Source organism: Schistocerca americana, chromosome X (genome assembly GCF_021461395.2).
Source record: "Schistocerca americana isolate TAMUIC-IGC-003095 chromosome X, iqSchAmer2.1, whole genome shotgun sequence".
Taxonomy (NCBI): domain Eukaryota; kingdom Metazoa; phylum Arthropoda; class Insecta; order Orthoptera; family Acrididae; genus Schistocerca; species Schistocerca americana.
Genome location: NC_060130.1, coordinates 353,205,909 through 353,233,549, shown reverse-complemented (window position 1 = coordinate 353,233,549; position 27,641 = coordinate 353,205,909). Strand labels below are relative to the sequence as shown.

Below are 27,641 nucleotides of genomic sequence, written 5' to 3'. Positions count from 1 at the left end.
CAACTCTGAAATTCCTGATTTCTGTTGCAGAGTACTCTGTAATGAAATACAAAGGAAGTAACACTTCATAGAGCTTCAGGTCTTCCTCCCACTTGCCACAACCATTTCAGTTATCTGAGCACTATTTACTGAAAACCATTTCACCCTGGGGAAGGAATTCAACCCAACCAGGAAATACCACACACACGTGGAGCAAGAGGAACTCATAAAAAAATGTAATGAAAATCAACATATCATTAATGTGCGGGCGGCATACAAATAAATTTGACTTCTAGAACAAAACTTTTCCAGAAATAGATAACTATTTCAATAGTCCAAACAAATTAAGCAAGCAATTGCAGCATTCCCCCATTCATGACTAGTGATAGATTTTTTGCTAATATACAAAAGCCAAACATCTACTGTTAAACAGCCATAGTGTGGATGTCCACAGATTACAAGACTTAATGTGGGGCACACAACTTATACTGCAAAAGGGTTTGATAGAAGAGATATGTTAAATACCAACACACAAACAGCCCTCTTCTTAATATTCTTGTCTCACAGTATTATCACGTGCAATGTCTTTGTGCTACTTTTCACTCTCTTTCAAAGTTTGTTATGAACTTTATCCTTCCCGTCAAGGTTTATGAAAATTTTTGGAACAAACAAAGGTTACCTGTTTTCACAATGAGGATTATACTTCTGACAGTTCTTTAACAAGAATTTCTTATACACAATCACTTACCCAACCTGGCTGAAAGGTTATTTTGGTCCCAACAAAAGGCAGCCATACAGAAATAGCTCTGGTTTGGCAAGGTTATTGGGGATAGCTCAGTCTGTGCAATATGCAATACCTGACACTGTCACAGTTGAGAGAGAGGGGAGGGGGGGAGAGGGGGGAGGGGCTGAGGGTTGGTAGGGGGAAGGAAGATTAGGATTTGATGTCCTTTTACGTGACTGTCAGTATAGGTGGAGTCCAAGCTCAGACTTGAGCACCGAACAGCCAATTGGCTGTGTCCATCTCAAAAGAACTGTCTATGCATATGCATTAATCAACTTGGGGAAACCACAGAAAACTTGAATCTGAATGGTCACTTTGGGATCTGAACCCCAACTCAAGATTCCAAGTTCTGTGTCATCTCACTTGGTGCCATATTTTAGATCTGAAAGGTGGTGACACTTACAATTTAAGTTATGTGTACAGTTGCCATAAGGCAGTTCTCTAAAATACTTGTTAGCTTTCTACTTGCAATGTATCATTAAAGCTCTGCAACAAAATAAAAGGATTATATGCTTGCATAGTCAAAACAAAAGTGTAGTACTTATGCAGAAAATATCTTGCCTCTACAAGTTTCTCAATGCTCAAACATTTCACCGCTGCTTCTCTCCTAATTAAAGTAAGTATTAATAATAGGCTGCTTACAGAACAAGCCTATTCCAAATGTAGTTGTCTGACGTTGCTCAGTAGCTCGCACCTCCCCAGACTGGGGCTTTGATGCGTTCAGTGCACTAGGTTCACCTGAAACATGACAAAAAGCAACATGCTCACACCAGAAATTAGAACAGGATAATATATTTTAAAATAAAAATAATATCTGGTTCAAAAACAACAATTTTTTATTATGTCTGACAGCTTGCAACACAAAGTAAGTAAATGCCAGTTGAAAAGTCTGCTGATGATATTTAACACAGCAATGTAACATTAAATGGCATGTTAGACAAAAATCCAGCCTATGCTGCCTCCCTATAATTCCCCAAAACAAGTGTGTCAAGGTAAGAAATGTACTAATTTCATTGATAGGATTAACAATTGACTGACCACGATCTAGAAAAAGACAAATGGGAAAAATAACATTTCTTCCATACTGAGGACTGGCAACTTGCTACTTCAACAACTAATACTCAATACAGAAATCACAAATAAGATGAAAATGAATAAAGATAAAGTTATGCAGTGGTAAAATGCTGAAATAAATTATGGAGAACTCATTTTCAGATAAATTTAACTTTTTTCATTTCTTAAAAACTCTCCAACAGAATAACGTTATTGCTATTTGAAGAAAACAAAACTATTTTCTGCAATCCTCTTTGCAAAACTAAATTTTAATTTTATATATAATGATATGGTAATTTCAAATAGAAAAAACACACACCTCTGTTAACTATCTATTTTCGCTGTTTGTGACAATAAACAAACCAACAAATCATACTGGAAAATTTGGACATTTATCATTTATGTACTTTGTTACATTACACAGGGTCATTTCGCTAAATGGGGACAAACTGCAAGAAACAATTCCCCACAGGATAAAGGACCAAAAAAAGGTCATACATGCATATAATCAGAAATGTATTCCAAGTAATGTTTCGCCACTTGAAAGTGGAGATAAAAGGCCTTTTACAGTGACCCCAGTATCAGCACCAAGCAGTTGCCCACAATCATGAGGTATGCCAGACAAAGGTATGAAACTTTCTCCACAACTGCCACCGTCCATACCACAACACGTAGAAGCTTTATTACTATGGAATCATCTCTGTGGCAATGGTTTTGTTCATAGTATGAAGGCTTTCACGACCGGATGACATATCTTCTGGTAAACCTTCCGGGATGTAAGGTCGTGGTCCATGAAACTCTTCAGCTCCTAACGTTTCGTCCAGAGCTGCGCTGGACATCTTCAGAGGGGTGTTTCTCCTCCGGTGAGTCTTGCCGACTGACGGGTCGGACGTCTGAGAGCGACTTATGTATCGTAGAAAGTGGGCGTGACCAGAGTTTATCTACGACGACGAACTATTACCTACGGCTTTGTAGAGAAGCAATTGAAATATATAAACATAGGGATAATTTTAATCGGAAAGAAGAGACCATGAAACTTAGTGATATTTGGACAGTAGCACTACAGAATTGCTAGACAGTTTTATCCGTGACGAGATTACGATCGATAGTTAAGTTTTATCTCTGACAAAGGTTATCTCTGCATATCATGTGTAACTCTGGTCACGCCCACTTTCTACGATACATAAGTCGCTCTCAGACGTCCGACCCGTCAGTCGGCAAGACTCACCGGAGGAGAAACACCCCTCTGAAGATGTCCAGCGCAGCTCTGGACGAAACGTTAGGAGCTGAAGAGTTTCATGGACCACGACCTTACATCCCGGAAGGTTTACCAGAAGAAATGGTTTTGTTGTTAGTTCATTGCACAGTGCACTACCATGCTGAGATTTCCATCATCCCTCCTACTCGTATGTGAGACAATGCTTATGAGGGAAGGCACGGCCAGTCTTCACAATAACAACCAGTGTTATCTCCATGGTATGGTGGCAGTGAACCATCAGCACTGGTTCAGCCTCAATATGTGGGCAGTGATTATCGGCGAGCACCTCGTGGGATCAGTCAACGTTCAGCAACGCCTCACAGGTGAGGCATATCTCCTCTTCCTATGGATGACCCGGGGCTCCCCCTGCTGTAAGGTGTGTCTTCCGTGGAATGATCGGCAATGTGGCTACTACATGATAGTACTCTAGCTCACCGCCATTGAGTGTGAAGCTAAAACACAAGTACAAACAGAAGAATCCCACTTGCCTGGTGTGTTCTCATTTGCTTTCTATCACTGATACCTACACTGTCAAAAGGTTGTTTCCTTCAACATTCAAGTGGGTGTACCCCGACCCCCTTGTAGCCCACCTCCAGTCATATGTCCATATATAACCCTCATTGCTTCTTATCCATTCAGAGATCATTTCCAGCAGTTTATCCCCATTTAGCAAAATCACCCTATATATGAGAATTCTGATTTAGCCCTAAGCGTATTAATGGTGGTAAGTCTGATTTTTATATATATATTTGTTTATCTAACCTGATGAGATTAGGGCCTTCAGGCTTGTAATGATACAGATGCTGATCCAGCATTTGACAGATTGAATCTGCCCCCTTACGCTTATTGGTTACAACACAGCGTGCCTCTTTGCTACGGCGCAGAGCATCACTGACTAGAATGCCCCCATAGTTCTGGAAGGAACGAGTTGGCACCTAGAGATCGGGTGGCAGGAGGCAGTGAGTCAGTCACACTTGAGTCATACCCAAAGCCATCACATGACCTGGTGGTGATTATGTATGAGAGAGCAACTGAGGTAAGTTAAAATATTAATTTGTCAATTATGAAACATTTAATATTGAAAAGGCAGTTGTATAGAGAAAGAATAGCAATGGCTAACTCACTTTATTTAATGAATGACGAGTACATGCAAGTGCGAGTCCAGTTAGTAACCATGGTTAAGTGATTTGCTATCAAGTGTTCAAGTGTGTTATTTAATTTATAACGTAAATCACTGTCATAGCCTCCGAATGGGCTTGTTTTGTGTAACTATGAACAGAGTACACAGAGCATGTATCATAGGCTACACAGTCGAGGCTGTAATTACCAACCATGTACCTTGGGAGTAAGTTTCTCTTCAAGAAACTGGCTACTCTAGATGTCCGATATCTTTAAAAATATCAAATAGTCAGACTGAAACTTTTCCAGCAAACTGATAAAAAAAGGGTGGCAGCTTACATGTGGGTGAAGCGCAACAGCACAGACTGCAAGATACTTGGACGTAATCGTAAGAAGAACAAAAAAAAAAAAAGGAACAGTTTTCTAAATGTTTCGGAAGGAACAGCTGCTGCAAGCCAGCAAGAAGAAGGTGATGGTGATTTGTCTTGAGGCGGTGCTCAACATCATGGTCATCAGCGCCCTGACGAAAAGTCAGTATGCAAATCTCATTGGTGGGGACGAAGGCTGTCCCCACACGTGGAGCAGTTTATAACATATTAAAGTCTGCCACCCTTCCCCACCAGTTTAGGGATGAGGCCTGACTGTTCACAAAATTTCACAACTCTTGTAACAATGGTATCAGTATCTGCAAGGGTGGTGGGCAGATCTCCAGCGAGACTGAGGGCTGCTCTAATATCAGTACACGCATAGCCACAATATGCTGAACTGAAAGCAGCACACCGCAAACTTCACAGAATGGTGGATCCTCCCACCGGAAGAGGAAGCCATGTGTGAAAGGGCTATGTCCAATGCGCAGTCTGGTAAGCAAAACCTTCTGCCAGTGGTGAGGCTGACATGATGTCCACCAAGCCTTTTTGGTCGATTTGAGCAACCGCGGTTTGTTGTCTGTCACCTGCAACCATTCAGTCTCCCACTGACGCATGATGCATCTGTCACAAAATGAGATAATGGCACGCAATGGGATGGGATATTGATGGACAGCACCATCTCAACATGCTTCCTTGGCAGCTTTGTCAGCCATGTCGTTACCCTGTATCCCAATGTGGCCAGGTACCCAGCACAAGATCACCAACTTGCCACGGTGTTGGAGCCCCTGTAAGGAGTCATGGATGAGCTGAACCAGTGGGTCTACCGGATACATTTGGTGAAGTGCCTGCAGCACACTAAGAGAGTCAGAACAGACAAGAAAACTCGTACGGTGATGTCTGTGAACCCTCTCCAGTGCCATCAGAATGCCATCTAACTCTGCATCATAAGTTTAAATTGTTCTGGAAGACACACTTTAAACACCCTATCAGGGAAAACAGCAGAACAACCGAGAGCAATCCCCTGCTGGGATCCATGTGTATAAATAACGATAAAACTATGGTACATACTTAAAATAGACAAAAACAAAGTTGTATAAACCAAATCTGGGGTACAACTTCCTGTGTACTGTGTCAATCACTTTGGGCCTTTGAAGACACCAAGGTGGCAGTGCGTTCCATCCCTGGGTGTGTATTTTCGTGCCCGAGAGATCCATATCTTTGAGACAATCTGTAGCATGTATACCAAAGGCCTGGTCACTTGGGGCCAATTCCTGAACAGTCGTTCAAAGGTGGGTTGGATCACTGAACTAAATGCCAATGACTGAGGTGACGTTGAGATTTTCAGCACCTGTCGAGCCAAAAGATACATCGCCGAATCCAGAGTGGTGGTTCACCAGCCTCTGCGCACAGACTCTGAACTGAGCTGGTCCGAAAGGCTCCAGTCGATATCCGAATGCCCTCATGATGGATAGCATCTAACATCTGGAGGTAGGAAGGATGAACCGATCCGTAGCCCACGCTGCCATAGTCTAAGCGTGATCGAACAAATGCCCTATAAAACTGCAGGAGGTGGGACCTGTCAGCTCTCCATGTTGAGAAACCAGACTACCCAATGGATAACAGATGCTGCATTGCAATGATAAGCAGCCAGCAGAAGCGCAAAACACGTCACAAAATGCAATAGGCCATTAACCAAAAAAAAAAAAAAATGCAGTAGAAACTGCTTAATAGTGCAGCAGGAAGTAGTCAATGATAGAGGCTGCATAGGCCTTCAGCAATATGTAAAACTGCTCATGATGAAACAGTGAAATTTTAGAACTGTGAATATTGGTAAATTTGGAATAATGTTCAGAGAAATAGAAGTAAATTTCAAATAGTGTAAAATGGAGTCAATATTGTGTGTAGAGGAAATCAAACCTAAGAGTGTTTCAGATGAAGATGATTATCAGTCAAATGTAAAGGAACACGAAAATTGGCTGTCAGGAGGTGAAATGGAACAAGAAAATGAATCCAATGTGGATGAAAATCTGATAGCTACTCAACAAAATTGTTCTTTGAAGATAGTACGGAGTGGGAAAGTGTGGGAAGTCATGCCACACGCCAAACAGTTGGTACAAAAACCATGAACACACCAAAATGGAAAGACAGGAAGCAGTTGGGGCAAATAAAGATAGGGGGTACGACATATTTGAAGAAACACCAAAGCCAAGCAGAGAAACTGGTTCTGATTTCAAACTACTAATGAAGGCAATCAAGGAGTTAGATGAAAAGCAGATAGGCAAACAAAAGAAATGGAATCATCCCTAAAAAGAAAGTAACTATGCAAACAGGTGAAATTAAAAGGTCCAACAAAGGAATGAAATTACGAATACTAAGTGAACTTCAATCAAACATTGAATAACAAAAACAAGATCAGGGAAAACAATTTACAAATTCTGAGGCAAAGTTTAACGCATGGGAGGAAAAACGAGATAATGAATTAAAGAAAGGGAAGGAAGAACAAGAGAAAGTCAACAAGGAAATAAAATCACAGTTGAGGAAATAGAAACCAGTAGTTAAACGTGAACACCAGATTCACTTTAGCATAATGCTAGGGATAAATGCAATAGCAGTTTCACAAAGATGAATGTATAAGGACGAAAAGAAACTAATAAACAGGTTCAAGAGGTCAGACAAAGGTGAAAGTCACAGAGCAGGTGGTAGCAGAAGTACAGAAAGTACAACAAAAAACCGAGCAACAGATCAAGCACATTTTATCAGAGACCCTAAGTAGCAAATTAAATCATTACATGGCCAAACTGCAGCAGTAACCAAAAGTTACCCTCCAGTAGAGTACATAAACAGTTGTCAGTTCAGTAAATTCCACCATAAAAGCAAGTTGAACTCCATTGTGATTATAAGAAATTTTCAGGGATTGCTGTCAAAATTATAGGATGAAAGGACTAAAATTGCTTGCATCAATCAAATGAAGGATAAAGCATATAACTGGGGTATACAGTTAGATAAGGAACATTTACCCTATGCAGAATCTGAGAATGTGTTCCTCAAAAATTATTGGTCTAAGAGCAAACAGGATGACATATTAATCTCTATATGCAGTCACCCATAATAATAGGAGAATGGACAAAACTTACAGAAAGTTCTTAGAAACAGACTTCGAGAGTAATCACTATCTTGATGCGTCGTATGATGAGACAAATATGGTGCGCTGGATGATACAAAGGCTGCCACGCGAAGTAAGTAGTCATTTAATAAGAACTATTATTGATTCCATGGAGCAGGCCAGGGTTGCACAATCAGTGCATGAGGATAGGTCACCAGAAGTGAACAGAGACAATTTCAGTAGTGCAGCACTGCAGAATGGAGACACTATGAACAGGAGTGACGGATCGAACAGAGAAATGGTAGAGGCTGAGGACACGGCAGTTACGCTTTCAGATCTCATGATGAGAAAATGGACAGGCAGAAGAGGGGAAGAAAGACTGTCCTTGCACGAAGATAATTACAACAGATGGAGGCAAAGAGGTGGAATGGAAGCTGCCGAGAATGGAAGAGTGACCTGACCTGAAACATACATTGCGGGGCCTCTAAACACGAATGGAGAAGAAAGATATATTTATGCAATAAAGGCTGAACAACTAAGTGACAAACAAGATCTACTTCAAGAAGATGTAGTAGTAAAAGATAAGGTGGTCATTATTCTGATAACTGAAGTTAAAATATCTGGGTATGTAATTAAGTCTTCAGTCTGTTCGGGAAGCCAGCAGTGTGCTATAGCTAATAATGTACATATTGAGCTCTTGTAATCAGGTAGCAACATATTGAGCTTAACAGTTAGTGGATTCAAAATAAAAGGAGTAGTTGGGGAATGTGGGAAAATGATAAACAGTCAAGTAATGTTGGAAGTTCAGAATGGAGGAGATGTAAATATGATGGATACAGTAGTTGTATTTAAATAGAATGGATGTAGAAGTCCTGATAATTTACGAGCGGAAGTTACTACAGGGTCAGACTGGTTGACGGAGCACAAGTAGAAATGGATTATAAGAAAATTAGGTGTGATTTCGTGATGGAGAAAAAGACAAAATGAAAACTTCCAATGAGAGTATATAGAGTATGAAGTCTTTCCCGCACGTACTAAGTAACAACCTGTAAAGGTGTAATGCAAGAGGAAAATTTAGCAAACCATAGCCAGGAGAGTATAGTTCCTGTCAGTACAGAAGCAAGAAGTGAACTCGCATGGGAAGAAGTCAGCAGCAAAATACATGGAATTAGGAATATTGATAGAAGAGCAGCTGAAACGCTATCCAAATTAACCAAAAGATACTCAAAAGTTTTTGGAAATAGACCACAAATAATAAAAGGCCCAGCATATTGTATAAAAATAAAGCCTCATAAGCCATATTTAAGCTGCCTTATCCAATACCACATGCCAGAAAAGAAGCAGCAGTGAGGGAATTACACAAGATGCTAACAAATGAAGTAATAGAGAGAGCTCAATGTCAATACAACAGCCCACAAGTTAGAATGCTAGACCAAGTGCTAGGAGAAGATTCACTGAAGAAAATTACAATCTACATAGACGGCATGTTAGTACCCAATGCAACATGGGAGAACACTTAAGTACTCTGGAGGAGATATTAGAAAGATATGAACATACAGGTGCCACGATTAATTTTCAGAGGTCAGACTTCGGAAGACTGGAAATACCTATCCCGCGGCACATTAGTGGGCCAGAAGGAATAAAAGCTGACCTAGACAAGCTGACAGCAAGAAACAGGAAGCAGTTGAAAAGTTTCGTTGGTCTCTGTGGATTCTACCACTGATTCATTGGTGAGCAAACATTAAATAGTGAGGCACACTGCATAGATTGTTGAAGGAAAGAAACATAGTCCTGGATAGAAGAGTGTACCGCAGATTTTGAAAAAATAAAACAAAAACTTTGTAATGCTCCAATACTTGCTCATCCAATATGTCAAAGATGTTTTACTTAGGGTGTGACATGTTGGATTATGGACTAGGGGTCCATTTATATCAAAAAGATGAGGAACAAGAAAAAGAAGTAATTAGAGTCATTGGTTTTGGTAGTTGGGTGTTGAATGCACAAGAACAGAAGTACTCAATAATGCAGAAGGAAGCTTTTGCAGTAGTGTATGGTTTCACCAAATATCCATATTATTTAGCTGGACGAAAATCTACTGTAGTAATGGATCACAAGGCTTTGTCTTTCATGTTAACATGCAGACTACAAATTAATGAGGTGGATGCTTGCTCTGCAAGAATTTGATTTCAGTGTTCAATACAGGCAGGAATTTCGTGGAGAGTGCCAGATGCCCTGTGTCGAATGCTGGTAGGATCAGAAGAACATTCTGCACCTCCATTGCCTAAGGAAAGCAGTATTAGTCTCACAAAAGGGGTTACACACAAAGGGACAGCATGCAGAGTAATAAAGGACACCAGAAGAGAGAAAACAAGAACGAAGAGTAATTGCTGCTAAAAAGGAAGTACAATAGCCCTGAGCCCTGGGGAAGACAAGATCAAGACACATAACCTCTTGCGTGATGGTGTATTATACCACAGGAGTAATGTAGATGAAAAGATAAGGAGGATGTCCATTCTGGAACAAATTATAAATGATGTCATATGGTATATCCATCTCAGTTGCGGACATTTTGGTCCGAGGAAATGCACAGAAAAGTTACAGTGAGATTGCTGGTTTTACAACATGACAAGATGGATAAGGAAACTGTTGATGAATTGAGAGATATGTCAGTAAAACAGACAACTACAGCACAGCACAAAGGGTCTTTGCATGCAGTACTGGAAAAGGAACACAAAGAATCAACTGCAGGAGATCTGAAATCTAGCTGTCTAATTATATATCTACACACATCAAAAAAAGTTTTGCTTCACCCCAGTTCCCACTACTCCTGAAGATAGACGTTGACTGTGAATACTGTATCACAGACAGTCCTTTTCACTGTTCAGGGATGTCACTAAACCCAGCCAAAGATGTAAGCAACCATGGATGAGCAGCGTCTATTAGATGGAGGAGGTCCGACAGCCGATCAGTTCCAGTCATTCCACCAGGAAGGAGGTACACGGCTTGGTCAATACTGCAGTTCGATCGTGTCTGCATTGTTACTTTGTGCCAGGAAGTGCTCTCAGCAAGGGAAGTGTCCAAGTGTCTCTGAGTGAACCAAAGCGATGTTGTTCAGACATGGAGGAGATACAAAGAGACAGGAACTGTCAATGACATGCCTCGCTCAGGCCGCCCAAGGGCTACAACTGCAGTGGATGACCGCTACCTACGGGTGATGGCTCGGAGGAACCCTGACAGCAATGCCACCATGTTGAATAATGCTTTTTGCGCAGTCACAGGACATCGTTTTATGACTCAAACTGTGCGCAATAGGCTGCATGATGCGTAGCTTCACTCCCGAAGACCATGGTGAGGTCCATCCTTGCAACCACGACACCATGCAGCGTGGTCCAGATGTGTCCAGCAACATGCCGAATGGACCGCTCAGGATTGGCATCACGTTCTCTTGACCAACGAGTGCCGCATATGCCTTCAACCAGACAATCATCGGAGACGTGTTTGGAAACAACCTGGTCAGGCTGATCACTTTAGACACACTGTCCAGCGAGTGCAGCAAGGTGGAGGTTCCCTGCTGTTTTGGGATAGCATTACGGGGGCTGGTGGTCATGGAAGGTACCGTAATGGCTGTACGATACGTGAATGCCATCCTCCGACCGTTAGTGCAACCATATCAGCAGCATATTGGTGAGGCTATAGTCTTCATGGACTACAATTCGTGCCCCCATTGTGCACATCTTGTGAATGACTTCCTTCAGGACAACGACATCGCTTGACTAGACTGACCAGCATGTTCTCCAGACATGAACCCTATCGAACATGCCTGGGATAGATTGAAAAGGGCTGTTTATGGACGATGTGACCCACCAAACACTCTGAGGGATGTACGCTGAACCGCCATTGAGAAGTGGGACAATCTGGACCAACAGTGCCTTGACAAACTTCTGGATAGTATGTCACAATGAATACAGACATGTATCAATGCAAGAGAACCTGCTACTGGATATTACAAGCACCGGTGTGTACAGCAATCTGGACCACCACCTCTGAAGGTCTCACTGTATGGTGGTACAACATGCAATGTGTGGTTTTCATGAGTAATAAAAAGGGAGGAAATTATGTTTATGTTGATCTCTATTCCAGTTTTCTGTACAGGTTCTAGAACTCTCAGAACCGGAGTGATGCAAAACTTTTTTTGATGTGTGTATAGTGGCAATCTACTTATTCTCTTGATACATGTGTTTGTACTCTTTGATGAAAGCAACGAGAAGCAAGATAGCAGAAAAATTAGCACTACTTTCATATAGTGTGCATACCGAAGTGCCTTATCAGTGACAATGGGAATCAGTCCACTAGTACGGTATGGATCGATGTGTTGTAACAATATGGTTTAGAGCCAACATACATATCCAGATATAGGCCTGGGATGTGGGACGAAAACATTTGAAAGGCTGAAAACGCTTATCAGGAGAGCTGATGCACAAGAAAGTCAATATGACAAGATTGTGCATCCTATAGTGTACAGGGTTGGGGACCTTTTGTTAATATGTACCCATGTTCAATAGAAAAAGGATGATAAAGTGAGAAAAAAAGTTTTGCCATGTATATAAGGGACCCTATGAGGTTTTCTCTTTGAAGCATCCAAGTACTTTGGATCTTAAAGAGTGCAGGAGTAGTAGGCTTTATGATAATGAACACATTTAAAATGTGAAGAAATAGTTTCCCAAGGAACAGTCTCTTTCTAAAGAGAAAGAGGGGAAGAGCAGTGAAAACCATTAGCGTTATAAATAAAGTGTTTAAAGTGTGACTGTAAACTGTAATTAGCACTGACACATAGTTGTAATGAAATAACTCTTTCAGAAAGACAAAGCTCTATGGACATACTAATTATGATTAAAAACAATACAGGAAGTGTGTAATGCATATTTTTACACTAGTGTATTGAGAATGTAAGCTTATGCAGCCAAATATTTAGACTTGTCTTTTAAAGCACAGTGATGATAGTGTCAAGCAATAGGCAGGCATAGCACTTGTGACACTTGTTACAGTGGGTGGCAGGTGCGAGCAACAATAACGTGTTAGCCCCAAGAGCCGACAGTGCGTACGGCATATTTTGTTTCACACTGGGAGCTGACAGTGGCTGTGTGCTGCGTTTGATGGCACAACGGCATGGCACAGCCGAACAACGTGAGGAAGTGACAGATTACACAGTGGATGAGACTTCAGGAGGCAACTGAAGGAACTGGCTGGAGGGGGAGACTACAGCGGCCGACAGGACGCTGGCAGTGCGCAACGTCACTGAACCTCCTCAGCTCACAGCAGCAGCTGGCAGCAGGTATGAGCTGCTGAGGTGTTTTGTATTACAACACAATGCCAACCCAAGGCAACCAAGCTGAGTGTGTGTGTGTGCCGCGCTTCATAGTGCTGCGCCCGCACTCGTGTGTGTGTGTGTGTGTGTGTGTGTGTGTGTGTGTGTGTGTGCGCGCGCGCCCCCGCCCACCCGCTTCCTTTCATAACACTTGCTTACTTGCTTTCCCCCCCCCCCCCCCCCCCCCAATTTAAAATTTGCTAACATACCAAGATTGATTTTATGCAGACGCAAAATTTTACAGATAAATTACCTTGATGAGTAGCAGAATAAACACATCTCCATATTTTACAAGCATTTTTATACAGATTTAGCCATTCGAGCTGGGGTACTATCCTTGTGATAAAAACATAATATAAAGTTTACAATGTCTTAAAATGCAGAAACCTCAAAACAGATTTCACTATCAAGAACAAGCTTGAGCAGAAAGTACCCTATAGTTGCAAAACAACAACACAATACAAAATGCAGGCACATAAACAATCAAATAAATTGATTATGACTACTCCCATATTCCTCAAACAGGTAAATACTTTATCAGATTTAAAGAAAATATAGCAGCACAGATGGTAAAAAATTAAAAAGTTTGAAATATCTGCAGTAGGCGCACACATGAGAAATGAAACACCGAGGTAACATCAGTACCATTATCCCCATGTCCAACCACTAGGCACACTAAGACACACAGACACAAGCTGTAGAAAACAACTAATGTATCCCTTACACAGGCTTGATACTAAACCATGATTAATCATTTGTTATGCAATATATGTTCTCTATTACCTCTTTACCTGTATTAGTGTGAGCCCAACTCTAACATGAAGAAACAAGTGATAAATGACAGACAAAAATACAAAAATCCCACACTGACTGGAATGAAACACAAAATCTCTGACCACCTTCAAACCTTCATCATGATTGAAGGCGGCAGTGGTGAATGGAGTGGGTTTTATAGCTCCACAAACATCAACTGCTCAGTTGATGTTTGTGAAGTTATACAAATGAGCAGCTGACTTTTGAGGAGCTATATCACCCACTCCATTCACTGCCGCTGCCTACGGTTACTGTATGAGGGTCTGAAGATGGTCAAAAACTGATCGAAACTGGTTACCACAAAATAAATGTTTTTTTGTGGTTGAGACTTTGTGTGCTCATTTTTAAAAGTAGTTTTTTCCAAACAACTGTTCTCCATGAGAAATGTTCTAAAAATTACCAAAACCTTTGGATGAATAGTCTGGCACTTAATCACTGAAGCACACAAAAAACAAATTATGTTATTTCTAGCCCCAGTTTTATAACACGCACAAAGAAAGAAAAAGTGTTCAGTCAATTTTAACATGTTTATTTCCACGATCAGTTAGCCACATGGAAAGCATAATAGGGGCAGTAACCCTCACCTGCAAACACTCATGAGTAAAAAGTGGATTTTTTTTTCATATCTTTTCTGCTACTAGCTGCAGTATTCCTTATATTTGCACCTCACTGCAGAATTTATAACATGTCATTTTAAAAAATAGAAATGCATAGAGTGAGTATGTTTCTGGAAAAAAGCTGGTGACCACTAAAAGGTGTTTATACTGATATTTACTTATAAACTTACGCAAATGCAACAACCGACATAACTGAAATATTCAGATCCACAAAATTAAAATGTTTCTGTTCCGACAGTTCCATAGATTACCCACAAATAGTACAGAAAAAGATGAAGATCTATGTTGAACTCACTTCAAAGTAATTCTAGTGATGGGCCATTCTCCAAAATGCATAGTGGAAACAAAGATATTCGTAAATTTCAGTTGATTTTTTTTTTTTTTTTTTTTTTTTTTTTTTTTTTTTTTTTTTGTTTGCTAATAGATTTTTTTGCTAATATCCAATTGGTCTCCCTAAAAACTCTGAAAAATTCAGTTTTAAGAAACCTTTAAGCTTAAAACTATATACGAGGGCTATCCACAAAGTACATTACGTTTTGGAATTAAAAATAAATAAAGCATTGGAATTTTTTTTTTATTATATACATATGAAAGCCACACTTAAATACTACTTTTCTACATAGTTGCCATTTAAATTAAGGCACTTATCGTAGCGATGGACAAGCTTGGAAATTCCTTCGTCGTAAAATTCGGCTGCCTGCGCCTTCAACCACCAGGAGTAATCCCACTGCAGCTGTTCACAAATCAAGCACAGCACTAGAAGAGTCAAATGTAGTGCTGCTGGAGTGATCCTTAAGCAGCCAATGGCAGCTCAAGCTTCAGGGCATACGGCAATGGTGACAGCACAAAACACAAACCAGCTCGATATTACTGTCTGGCGAGGATTGTAGCGAGCAGCAATGGTGCATGTTAAATGGACTGGCAAGATGCAGTGGGCCAAACAGTGAGCAGTGAGAAGCATAAATGCACCCTTAGTCATCTGCTCCATTGTGGATTGTTAATCCCCAATTAAAATTTGCAACAGTCGACTGATGGGAGTGGTTTGCTGCTGCTCAAGCTCCTCGCACCCTTTCCATAGTATCAGATGAAAAGCCCAATTCTTGCATGACCTAGGAGATCAAGTGCTCTTTGCACTGGGCACCTATAATCTGTCCGTGACCAAACACTTGACATCATGTTTTGATCACACTGCACTTGACTATCACACTAATTGCCAGGAAAAAGTATAATCGCACTCCAAACATGTGACACATAAAACTGTTCCTTTTGACAGGCTGACAAGAATGCTATGCTATAACATTGTAGCTATTGCACTTTCTCTTCCAGAGTGTAACAGTATTGTCCACTTAGCTTAAAAATTCTACATATGTCTTTTCCTTGCTCGTCTCACGGAAGTTTGGTGAAAATTACAGATACTCGAAGTCCGATCCCTCGCAATGAGCCATCATGCAACATTGTGGAGCCGATAAACTTCATCTCACTTTAAAAGAGATGAGTCCAACTACAGCTTGATCATGATCATCAATAATGGACTGCATAGCTAATTGAGAGCAATCCTAATGACAATTTTCTATCCAAACACTTTGCAACTTGTTGGCTGCTGCCTTTAAAATTCTGACTAAGACCTGATTGATTGACCATCTAGAGAAACCAATTTCAGAAATTTTAAAATCACTAAACAGCTTAAGAATACGTGCCAAAATAAAAGCAAGGCATTGGCAACACAACAAAAACCACCATTATTATAGTATTCTACTTGCCACCACTTATACATGATAGTCTAGCAAAAATTTCATAGCAAAACCCACTCACAAATTCTTGTTCCACATGAATTTAGTGATGCTAGCCTGAAATTACTATCAAAAAACTGGAAAAGTGCGAGTAGGACTCACACCCTGAGGGTTCCCTAAAAACTTAGTTGTGTATATAGATGATGATGATGATGATGATAATAATAATAATATTTTCATGTGGTTCTATGGTCTGGTGCATGTCTTTGCATTGGATGCCCTTTCGTGACTTGCACGTCACCCAACCAGGAAAAAGGAACTGTCAGTTTCACTCGGAATCTGAACCACATGTTGTTTCTGGTAAATCTTCACATTGTTGACAAGAAAAACTAAGAATGAAAAATTCGAAGTTCAACTGATATTCGATTCTTTGGCTTCTCTATTTCCAGGCACACACTATACTGCTAGATGACCAGGCCTGACGTGTATATAGATAGCTCATCTATAGATTTTGGTAAGTGAGTTTATGAGTATCAAAATATGTGACACATATGGCCGTATTTTTTATTGCAATGACTTTAAAAGCTTAAATTGTTTAAATCACCAAGAGGTCACAGGCCCGACTATTTGACATGAATTTCAACTTGACACCTCTATGCATTACTGACAAAAAGGGAACTTAACAGTCAGACTGACAGCCCAGAGATCAAAGTGATACTGTAACAGTTGTGTTTTTTACAAACTGAGGTACTGAATCTTAATAAAAAAAAGGCATTCTAATAACACTGTGGGCAGAAAATTTTGTATGATGATTGCCTTTCTCATATTTGCCATGTTGGTGGCATAGAGCACCAGTGAGCATACTAAATGACTGCAGAGATTAACAGTCAATGTACACATATATTGTTCATTAGCTAAACCAGCTCCACTACTTATGTAATTATCAATAGTGTTCATCTACTCCAGTTTCAGAGAGGGCTCTAGAAGGATACCTGAGGGGATGCACACTTCCACTACATACTGATGCAGTCACCAGCTCAGAAGTAATATGGGCTATTGAGAATGACTTAAGTGTCTGATCTCAGATCAGTTTAACCAATAAATAATATATGTGAGCACTGTCTGTTAACTTCTGTAATCTATTGTCTTGCTTTGTACAATAATGCACTCATCACACACAATTTACGAAAATAACTGTGGATATCTCTCGTTATGTAACACTGTTGATGCACTTTATTATATTATCTGATTCAGGAATCACAAATCAATACATAATTTTACCACAGCTACTATCCCCTATTAGATCACAGAGTGCTAATTTGCATTGGCTGCTTAGATGTGACAGTATTACTTTAGTGAGGAAAGTTTTTCCTTTAACACTGGGTGCATGCAGGAAAGGCATTTTACTCATAATCAGTATTAATACTGTGACAAATAACCAAATATTGCACACAGCTGCACTGCTCAGCCAAAATGTCATTTTGGATTATTCTACCCAATTCAGGCATTCACAGTTGTCCTCACATTCTTGGTCTCAAAATTTCTCCACACTTTTAGAATTTCTTAATAACTGAAGAATGTTCGATTCATCCCTACAAGGCACTGTTTGAAAGGAAAAACAAAATGTTTGTCATAAACCTCACATTGTCATAGGTTGTCAGCAAAGCCTGAAATCAAATATATAATTCTGAACCAATGTAATTCGCAGCGAAGGCAACTAGTAACTAAGTGAAACAGTCATCAGTTCAGAGGTTGGTCGGAACACCGCAGTGTTTTACTCCATTTGACACAAAGTTTATGCCCTCGTCTTAATTTTACCTATAGGTTGACATGCACAGACACAAGTCAGATCTACAATATTGCATACAAATTCAAACTAAGGTGCAACTTGTCATTTCATATATGTATATGCAGAGCATTGCCAGAAAAATTAGTCACGCTACATGCTTAAAAAAAAATGTGACTATGTAGTCTCATACCCATGAGTCAATTAGGCAAGTCAAATGATGTACACCAGGTAGAACTGAATCAAGGTTCAAAATAATTTCCTCCCAATGCCTGTACCCATTTTTATGATAGGAATGCATTTACTGTCCACACAGTATTCCTTGCATTTCATGCAAAAGTTTATAGGTAGATATTGATGCATCTTCTTCCACATTATCTAACGTCATCTCTTCTAACTCTACTGTGTGAACAATTCTTTGTTGATAACCATGTCCAGTTCTCTTTGGCTCGAATGACACAGTTTCTAATAAGTGTCTACAAACAGCAATTAATTTCTTGCAACTAGGAGTGTGCCCGTTTCACACTGCTGTGAAAATTGATCTGTGCATTTGCTCATTATTCTGGGCACTATACCATGCTGTACCAAACACTGAAAGCATATCTATGAGTTCCTGCAACAATTAATACTCTCAGTGGTTCACTACATCATAGGCACATCACTTACAACTGTCTATTATTTTTCATGGTAGCATCACTGATGTCAATATGGCAGGCAATTGTTTGTTATGAGATATAAGCAGCTTACACACACTGCTCACCCAAGAGCTATACTGCCTGAAATATTCATTCCTAAACTTTGGTATCTGGTCTCAAAATACTCAGTGTAGCATACTCAACCATATACACAACTTTCACCCTAAAGGTGAGGAGCATCCTGTATCTGTCACTCACATACTGAAATACATGCGGTACCGAACTAGCACATATCAAATTCAAATAATCATACGTAATTTTTCTGTGACTAATCACACTCCTACTTAGCATTACCGAGAGTTCCAATGAATAATCCCAGAAAATTCTATAAAAGTACGTTCAGTGCATTTGATGTTAATAGCACTAATAAGCAAACTAAACAAACAATTGATCATCCCAAGGAAACACATTAATACTGTGCAACTCTGCCTCCAGTCTTGATAATGTCCTCAAATTCAGCGAACAGGAGAGTTCGCGAATTTCTTAAGGTGTGTCAATATCCAGCTGAAACCATTCATCAATGATCAGCTCCCTCAGCACCCTAACTGTGAGAATGTCGCTTGCTACATTTTACCTGTTGTTCAAAACAGCAGCAGTTATATTACATGGGATTATGATCGGGTGATGTAGGGAGCCAGTCAAAGTGCAACAAAGGCCAAGTGTTCATCAACCCAGGAGAGAGAGGGAGTGTGGACTGAGTGTGCCCAAGTCACAGTACTTTTAAAATACCCCCAAAATATCAAAGAACTAACTCTGCTCTGAACTACACCCTCCACGTACTGCAGATCAAACACCTTCTTGGACTGTCAATGCACTTGATACCTCATATCGTACAAAAAGAGCCAATATCGCAACTGTCAGACCACACCACATGCCTCCAGTCAGATACTACCTACTTTTGGTAACGCAATGGCCTCATGCAAGGTATCTGACTCCAAATGTCCATCGCATGCAGTTACCTTTGCAACATTCACTCCCAAACTGGTTGAGATGGACCTGCATTCACTTACAGTAACAATTCCTGTCGGGTTTGTAACTGATGTGTCATTCATCTCTACTGTCTTCATCAGTTCATACCTTTTTAAGACCACTATTCTTACACTGTATTGCATGGCTACAAGAGGTTCACCATTGCTCTAAGTTGGACTGTCTCCCTAGATACACCAAAAAATCTGGCAATTTGGCTCACGTTGTTGCCATGGGCAAGTCCAAACACAATAGCTCCCTTCTGCAGTTGTCACGCATATGTGTTGACCCATCTTTCTGAGCTGATTTCATACAACCAAATGGCACATACACATTAATTCACTCCCATGATTTAAGTCAGCAGTGGAGGGTCATATGACCACCTGGTACCAGTTCTACAAGATCCACAGCACTCCAATGTGACGAGTGCGCTCATTTGAAATGGTGTCTAAAATTTTGTGCAGTAAGGTTATAACAACATCCCAATTTTGTAATTACAGAGAATGAACTGATAACATAGAAAGTTTTGTGAAAAAAGAATGTCATATTAGCAATTTGTAAAGCTAAATATCCATTGTGTATCTGACCAGGGGACTTCAAACTTCCAGTTAGGGTGTTTGAAAGTAAACACAGCATCAAATTGAGCGTGTATTTTGTTGCGTAACAACATATTAAGTGGACAGCCAATTTAAATCCAGTCACATGTGGGATAAAGAAACTGCACATGGCAGACGTAAGAAAATAGAGGAGCAGTTAAAACAGTGACATCAGAAAAACCAATATCAAGTGAGTGCTTTGCAAATTACTGTATGCATACAATTACGAACAATTGAAAGAGTTCATGCATCTGCTATTTACTGCTATCAAAAACATGCAAAAGTGAAATTTCCCAGAAACAGAGGTAGTTTTAAAACAAACGGTACACGACGACGTGAAATAATGCGACATTGCTGAAAATCTCTCTCAGCAGCTGAACCTAAGCAGTAAGTGTCCAGTGCACTGAAACAATACTATCAACTGGCAGATTCAAAGGGGTAAATGGAGGAGTGTGGGAACTTGCATAACTGCCGCACTCAGGCTGGCCAGTGCAACATCCTTGATCGTTACCGTGCCATGCGGATTTGATCTTGGTCTGGCTTACCTTCCTCTCTTGCAAGCTAGCATGATGTGAATTATGCTCTACGAGCAAGTCTACTGTAGCATTCAGCATTGACATAAAAATACAAACTTTGAGAACAGGTAGTTGAATTACTTCTACATGTTCTAGCACACTGCATACCACATGTATGGCATGGGGCATACACCATGTGTTACAATAACCCCACAAGACTCCATGTGGGGGGAAAACAGAGGACTTTGAGCTACTAGCACAATAAATTCATTTATATCACGGCTCCTAAAAAGATACTCAATGAAGGACAGGATTCAAGGCCCCTTCAGCCATTTGCGCAATTGTTTCCTGTAACTGCAAAACCTGTATGGTGTTTTTGTAATTTGTTATTTTATCTCCTTGGAATGATCTGATATGTATAGTGTATTCACTCGGAGACATGTAGATAAGTAGTTTCTTATAAATGATTCAGCACAGCAATATATTTCAGAGATTTGGAAGTAGCTGTCCCATTTCTGTATCAAATACTATTAATGGTCTTAGTTTCTCCATTACTTAATACTAATTTTAACAGGACATGGATACTGTCTGAAAGACATTTCATACTCAAGTTCATTATATATATTTGTTTCTAAATCCTTTGTTATATAAAAACAATATTTTATAAAAATGCTACAGGAACAGTCACAGTAATATGCTTTTCTGTGATCAGTAGCTCTGTCCTATCAAAGAATGTACAGAATTTGTATTATTATTATTATTATTATTATTATTATTATTATTATTATTATTATTGATGTCCAATTCCATGACCACTTATGCTGGACATCTTAAAAACAATGATTACTCTGGGACATTAGACAATCTCATTCCATGCCAAGTTTGAGATTGTTACAGTTCCAGCAAAACTGCAAAACTGACTAGAATTTATTTGCACACAATATAATATCAGGAACACCTTAAACTGCCCCCAAGAGCCAAATAATTCATTTCTGGGGGGGTTGAATATATTTCTGACCAAATAAGTGTTTTTCAGAAATGTTAGTTTACTTACAGTGTTTATTTCATATCAATACTGAAACAACACAAAAATATATGGTAATTTAATAAAAATCTGCAGCTACAACCGAAGCAGAACATACTTTAACCACTCTTGAAACAAATGCAGCTACAACATAGATTTAACTACATGCATTAAAACAGTTAAGATATATGGTAGTTTCTGTCGTGTGTATTAAAAATATCTATATAATAACTCAAGCATTTTCTATCACAGATTAAAATTTTAAAATAGTATGTCCCAAAAGATGAAAGGGATAACTAAAATACATTTATTTTTAAATGCAGCCAAATCCTATCTCTTAAATTTTGGATACAACATAATTAAACATTAGAGACCTCAAGAGTATGAATTAGTAATAAAAAGGGTGATCGCTAGTGCATAACACCTATGTCTCACCACTCAACGTCTTGCTTTCCATGAATGGATGTTCACTTGGTTTTTCAGAAAGGCAGAAAGGAAGACATGGAGATGTAACAGAGACGAGGCAGCATGGTCATGGTCTTAAGTCATCTGCATGTGTGTGGGGTTGTGGGCAGTGAAAACCATGAAGAGACTACATTAACAGTGTATAATCCTTTACATTAAACTAAGTTGTTTCAAATACGTGCAAATACAAGAGAACTGTATGTTGTATATAACTCAATGAGATATAGTAGTTCATTTGTTAAGACACAATCTCAGAATCAGGAAGATGGTGGCTCGTGCTATCACCATACCGATTTATGTTTTCCTAAACCACTTCAGACAAATTCCATTATGATTCTTTCAACTTAACTGTGGCCAAATATTTTTCTTGTCCTCTTGTCATTGAACAAGTGTGTATTTTCATCACTGTATATATGACATATGTTTTCTTTGTATTAAGCTGACATATACCATATATTTTTGAATGATCCGTAGATGTCTAAATTACTGACACCAGCATAAAAAATATTTTACAAGCAAGGGTCAGACCATGGACATGGCACCAGAGGACAGCTGAGATGGATGTGGACAGTGCTAGAGCTGCCCCTGCCAGGCACAGACCACAGACAGAGCACCTGATGTGATGAGAAGCACAAACTGAGCACCTAGCACCATCCAGGCATAAATACTGGACTTCATCCACCCAAGGACCTGTCTCAGGGAGCACCTGAAGAAGACAGTGGCTCATGCCATACAAACACCCGATGCGAACAACAAGCCTAAGACCTGATTATTCAACATGTCAACATAATAAGAGGCTCTCTTATTTAATATATGTAAGTCATGATTAAAAGAACAAAAACAAGAACTAACTTTAACTCCAAAACTCAGTTACTGTCTAGTCATTCACCTGAATCTGAGAAAAAGCATTCACATAGTATTTTTTTTATCTTTGGGGCTGTGGAAAATAAAAGATGATCATCATATAATACTGGCTCATCTGAAAAATACCTTGAATATTTTGTGGATCAGGCTGGCAGCATATCTACAAGTAACAAACTGACCTGGTCTCTTCACATCAGTTACTGTAGAGAAGGGAATAGTGGCTGTAAAGTAGTGTGAGCCAATGGCAATGGCTGTTGACAGAGATGTTCAGGAATGTGGGAAAACATTATAGTGCTATTAGAAACTGACTGCTGATTATCTGCAGAGCCTACATGAAAATTCATATCTGGAGTTGAAAATGTGGGAGACCAATGGCAATCATTATAAAGCATTGTGAAGGATGCTACAAAAAGACAGGTGGCAAGCAAGGTTGTGAGAGACGGAAAGACCCATGTTTCAACAGCTACATTAGAAAGTTACTACAAAAGCAGATAGTTTTACCCAATGTTTGAACAAAGAGTTTTGTTAAAAAACATAATCTGAATGAAGTTAAAACGGGAGTAAGAAGAGCAAGACTAGAAGTCAATGAATTAAAAGCTATATGAGGTTAGGGGGAGGAGAAGGGATAGGGGTAGGGGAATGAAAAAGTAAGGGAATGAGAAAGGTTAGGGCTTTACATCCTATTGAGGAGACTGATCACACGTTCAGATGTGACAAGGATGAAGAAGGCAATATGAGTAAGTACTATCCAGTAAATACTGCATTTTCAGTCTGGAACCGCATGACCGCTACGGTCACAGGTTCGAATCCTGCCTCAGGCATGGATGTGTGTGATGTCCTTAGGTTAGTTAGGTTTAAGTAGTTCTAAGTTCTAGGGGACTGATGACCACAGATGTTAAGTCCCATAGTGCTCAGATCCATTTGAACCATTTGAAATACTGCATTCCTTGACTTAAAAAGACATTAAATACACTGTTGTTCTGTGGGAAAAAAAGAATGAGGCAATGAAATGTTGGAACTGCCTTGTGACTAAACAGTAGGTTTTCAAACAGAAATCAGCTTGTCACTCTCAATAGAAAGAAATCTTCAGATACGGAAGATGTTTTAGGTGCACCTCTACAGGACTATAGAGATGGGTTTGTTATTGCTTGTGGTATGCACTGATGAGCCGAAACATTATGCCCATTGCCCACTGAGAGACTAGTCGCCACCCCATGGCACTGGGGGCCCATGACACAATAAGGAAAGTATGTAAGTTGAGTACAGATGAAACGGAATTCTAATGATGATATGGGCTGTAAATGGAGAACATCAGGCTCAACAACAGATGACCCCTACGTGTTCCATGTTGACCCAAGGACTCCAATAATTTCAATTGCAGTGGCTTTGGAATCATTGTGATTGGACCATGAATCAGTGGAAACACGTTGCCTGATTGGATGAATCATGTTTCTTGTTACACCAGGTTGATGGTTATTTCCAGATATGCCATCGCCCAGGCAAATGGCTGCTCTACTATTTGGTATTTCTTTTTCTGTTGACATACATCTGTGTCTCACTTACAGAACTAATTTTCCCAGTCAGTGTACCATGAAACTACACTATACACTCACAAATAATCAAGTTCGAGATAGCTGCTGAGAGGGTTAACTCTTGTCTTCATGGTGAACAGAATAGTTGTGTGTGTCACGTGACCGAGATGCTGTCGGACCTAGCACTGATTGTCATGGTGACAGTCTAGCATGGGATGGACAGGACACAGAATATCAGCACATTGGATTGTGTCGTATGATGGATGGCTTATGCACGGGATACTGCACTACCAATGTCTTGCAGCCACTAATCATCTTATATGTCACAATCAGTACCCACATTCACAGAAAAACCCCTCAGATAACATCAATAGCTGTGGGCAATATGTTCACGACCAGAGTCAGCATCGAACATTATGTACTGTAATAGCACATAGCTGAGTCACAGTTTAGAAAATCACTTCTAAACTTAATGCCCTACAACTGGTGAAGAGCCGTACCATCAACACCATATCCTTACTATGGAGTGTGGAAGAAACCTCCCCATGTATGTCACCTAAGGCACACATTAGCAGAAAGAACTCGATTTGTTAGAATGGCACTATCTTGACAGATGGTAGTGATATACTCAAACAGGAGTGATTACAGAGGATGAAACATGTCTTTTGATACATCTGGTATCATCCGTCAGCAGCAGATAATTCAAGAATCTACTATTTGATCATATTTTCCCTCCACATGTACCCTAAGAAACCCACTGTACTAGCCCCTCTTTCCTGCATTATATGAAAGTGTTCTGAGGAACACTCCAGGGATGTAATGTCTATTCAACACATCAGTCCTACAGACAGCTTCAAGCAAAACGTGAAAGTCTCTTGAGCTATTGGCTGTGGCTGACCTATCATGGATCAGGATGGCTTTGCAACTGTTTTTGTTTTGTGTATCACTGTCCTCATCAATCTGGGTGAAAGGAGTGTTACACACTATTAAGCAGGTGTGTGTAATGTAAGAAAATATTACTGACTTACAGCTAAATTTATATTTCTGATAGTCTTCAAAAATTTTTTACTAGATATGGTCTGTGAGACAAGTTTTATTTTAGTAAACTTGCCACATATTACTTCTTAAACACAATGGTCATTTCCTTTTCCTGAAGAATATGGCAATAATATCCTTCACTCACACTTCAAAATCAATTTTTACACATATATGTATCAAATATACTTTACAAATGAATGTTCTTATTTTCTCCAATTGAAGTGTCTTCTTTTCTTGATGTGTTACATTGCTAGCAAATGAGTATCAAGCAAGCACAATATTGCAGTAGCACTAACACCTATTTTAACGAAATTGGAGAGAAGGAAGATAAGAGCTTAATACTCTGTTGAATATGAGTTTGTTAGAAATAGAGCATATTCTGGGATTGGATAAGAATGGGGAAGGGAACCATCAACCTTGTGCTTTTCTACCAACTGTCCTAGCTAACGCTAGCAATGTTTAAACATTTTACATCTTTATAAAAATGTTCCATTTCTTTCATGTTGGTCCTATGTATGCCAAAGGAAATTTGTAAAGTTATACCAATGTGCTTGTGAGAAAAATACTGCTGTTCGAGAGACCTGTCATTTTGAAGAGACATATATTTGGTCATACTGAAGTATCATAAAATTAACCTGAAAAGTTAATAATTAGTAACTGCTTCTAAAGTAGGGATGGAAGTCTGAAACATCAGATACAAATTTGGCTGTTTTTTGCCTCGGGAATCAATAAAATGTATAGTAATATAGAAATCAATCATTACTGATGTGCAAATAATTTCTCTCCACAGATGTAAAACTGCAGTCTAAATAGCTAACAAGGAAGTTCAATTCATGGTGTAAATCATATGAAGTACTTTTAAGAAGGATATTTTCATAATCCCGTGTAAGAGGAAAGTTTTATCTATGGTGAACTTTTTGTTTACTCCCACCCTACACACACACACACACACACACACACACACACACACACACACACACACACACACTTGAACATCCAAAACGTAACATGACTACAAGAGCAGAAAACAAAAATTCAATGAAAACATTTGCACTTACGGTTTCGGTGCAGTTTGAAGAAATCAGCAATCTGTAAATTAAGTCGTTTTGAAACAACTTCTGCATCAGGATCAACATCTTCATAATCATCATCGTCATCATCATCATTGTCAACATCATCATCATCATCGTCGTCGTCATAGAGATCCCCATCATCGTCATCATACAGATCACCATCATCATCATCATTATCACCAGTACCATTGTTATCATAATCATATTCAGATCCATCACTTGAATACACGAAAATTTTTCTTGCAAAAGCAACATTCTTCCGAAAAGTGTAATTCTGCTGTACTCTCATATAATCTGCAATTCCACACAAACGCGCAACCAATTTTGGAGATTCTGTGCGCTGTGATGTACTGCATGTTGCCTCTGATGTATTCTGTTCATTAGATGGTTTGGCGGAATCCTGACAATTTTCTGATTCTGTTTCTGTGGCTGTTTGGTCAACCTTACGCTTTTTTATATCTGATTCCTCTGTTGTGTGATTTGGCAAGGAATCTGAATCTGCTGAACGCTTTGCTCGCTTCTTTTTAATGGCAAGATCACTAGATTCATCTGTTTTATGTTCATTATCAGAACCTTGTGAGGTTGCAGTACATGACAATCCATTTGATGAATGATTTGGAGGAGCTTTTTGAAAATGTTTCTTATTACTCTGTAATCTGCAGTGAGTACGGGCACCTACTTTGGCTTTTTTACCATTTGTGCTGCTCCGTATGTGCCTTTTTAAAATAGGTAACCGGGTCTTCTTTCTCAATGGTTCGGCTCCACAAGAATTATATTCTACATCATCTAATGCTCTTTTCAGTGAACTCATGCACATTTCCTTCTGTAAATCTGAAGTATCTGAAAAAGCAAGGAATAACTTTCATTACATCTCTGTTAAACATTATCTTAATTAATA

The 27,641-nt window shown here is 39.5% G+C and overlaps 1 protein-coding gene across 6 annotated transcripts in view; it reads right to left on the bottom strand.

The window, feature by feature from the left end:
- The window catches only part of LOC124556525 (myb-like protein O), a 97,850-nt gene that overhangs the window by 46,740 nt on the left and 23,469 nt on the right, over positions 1-27,641 (bottom strand). For 4 of the 6 annotated variants that reach the window (XM_047130478.1, XM_047130477.1, XM_047130480.1 and 1 more), the window contains exons 2-3: positions 26,729-27,583; positions 1,406-1,501 (exon numbers count right to left, since the gene is read on the bottom strand). In XM_047130478.1, coding sequence (XP_046986434.1) covers positions 1,406-1,501; positions 26,729-27,583 — 951 coding nt within the window. Of the gene's footprint in view, positions 1-1,324; positions 1,502-26,728; positions 27,584-27,641 lie in introns of all 6 variants that reach the window. The other 2 variants (XR_006968617.1, XM_047130479.1) reach the window with 1 other exon arrangement.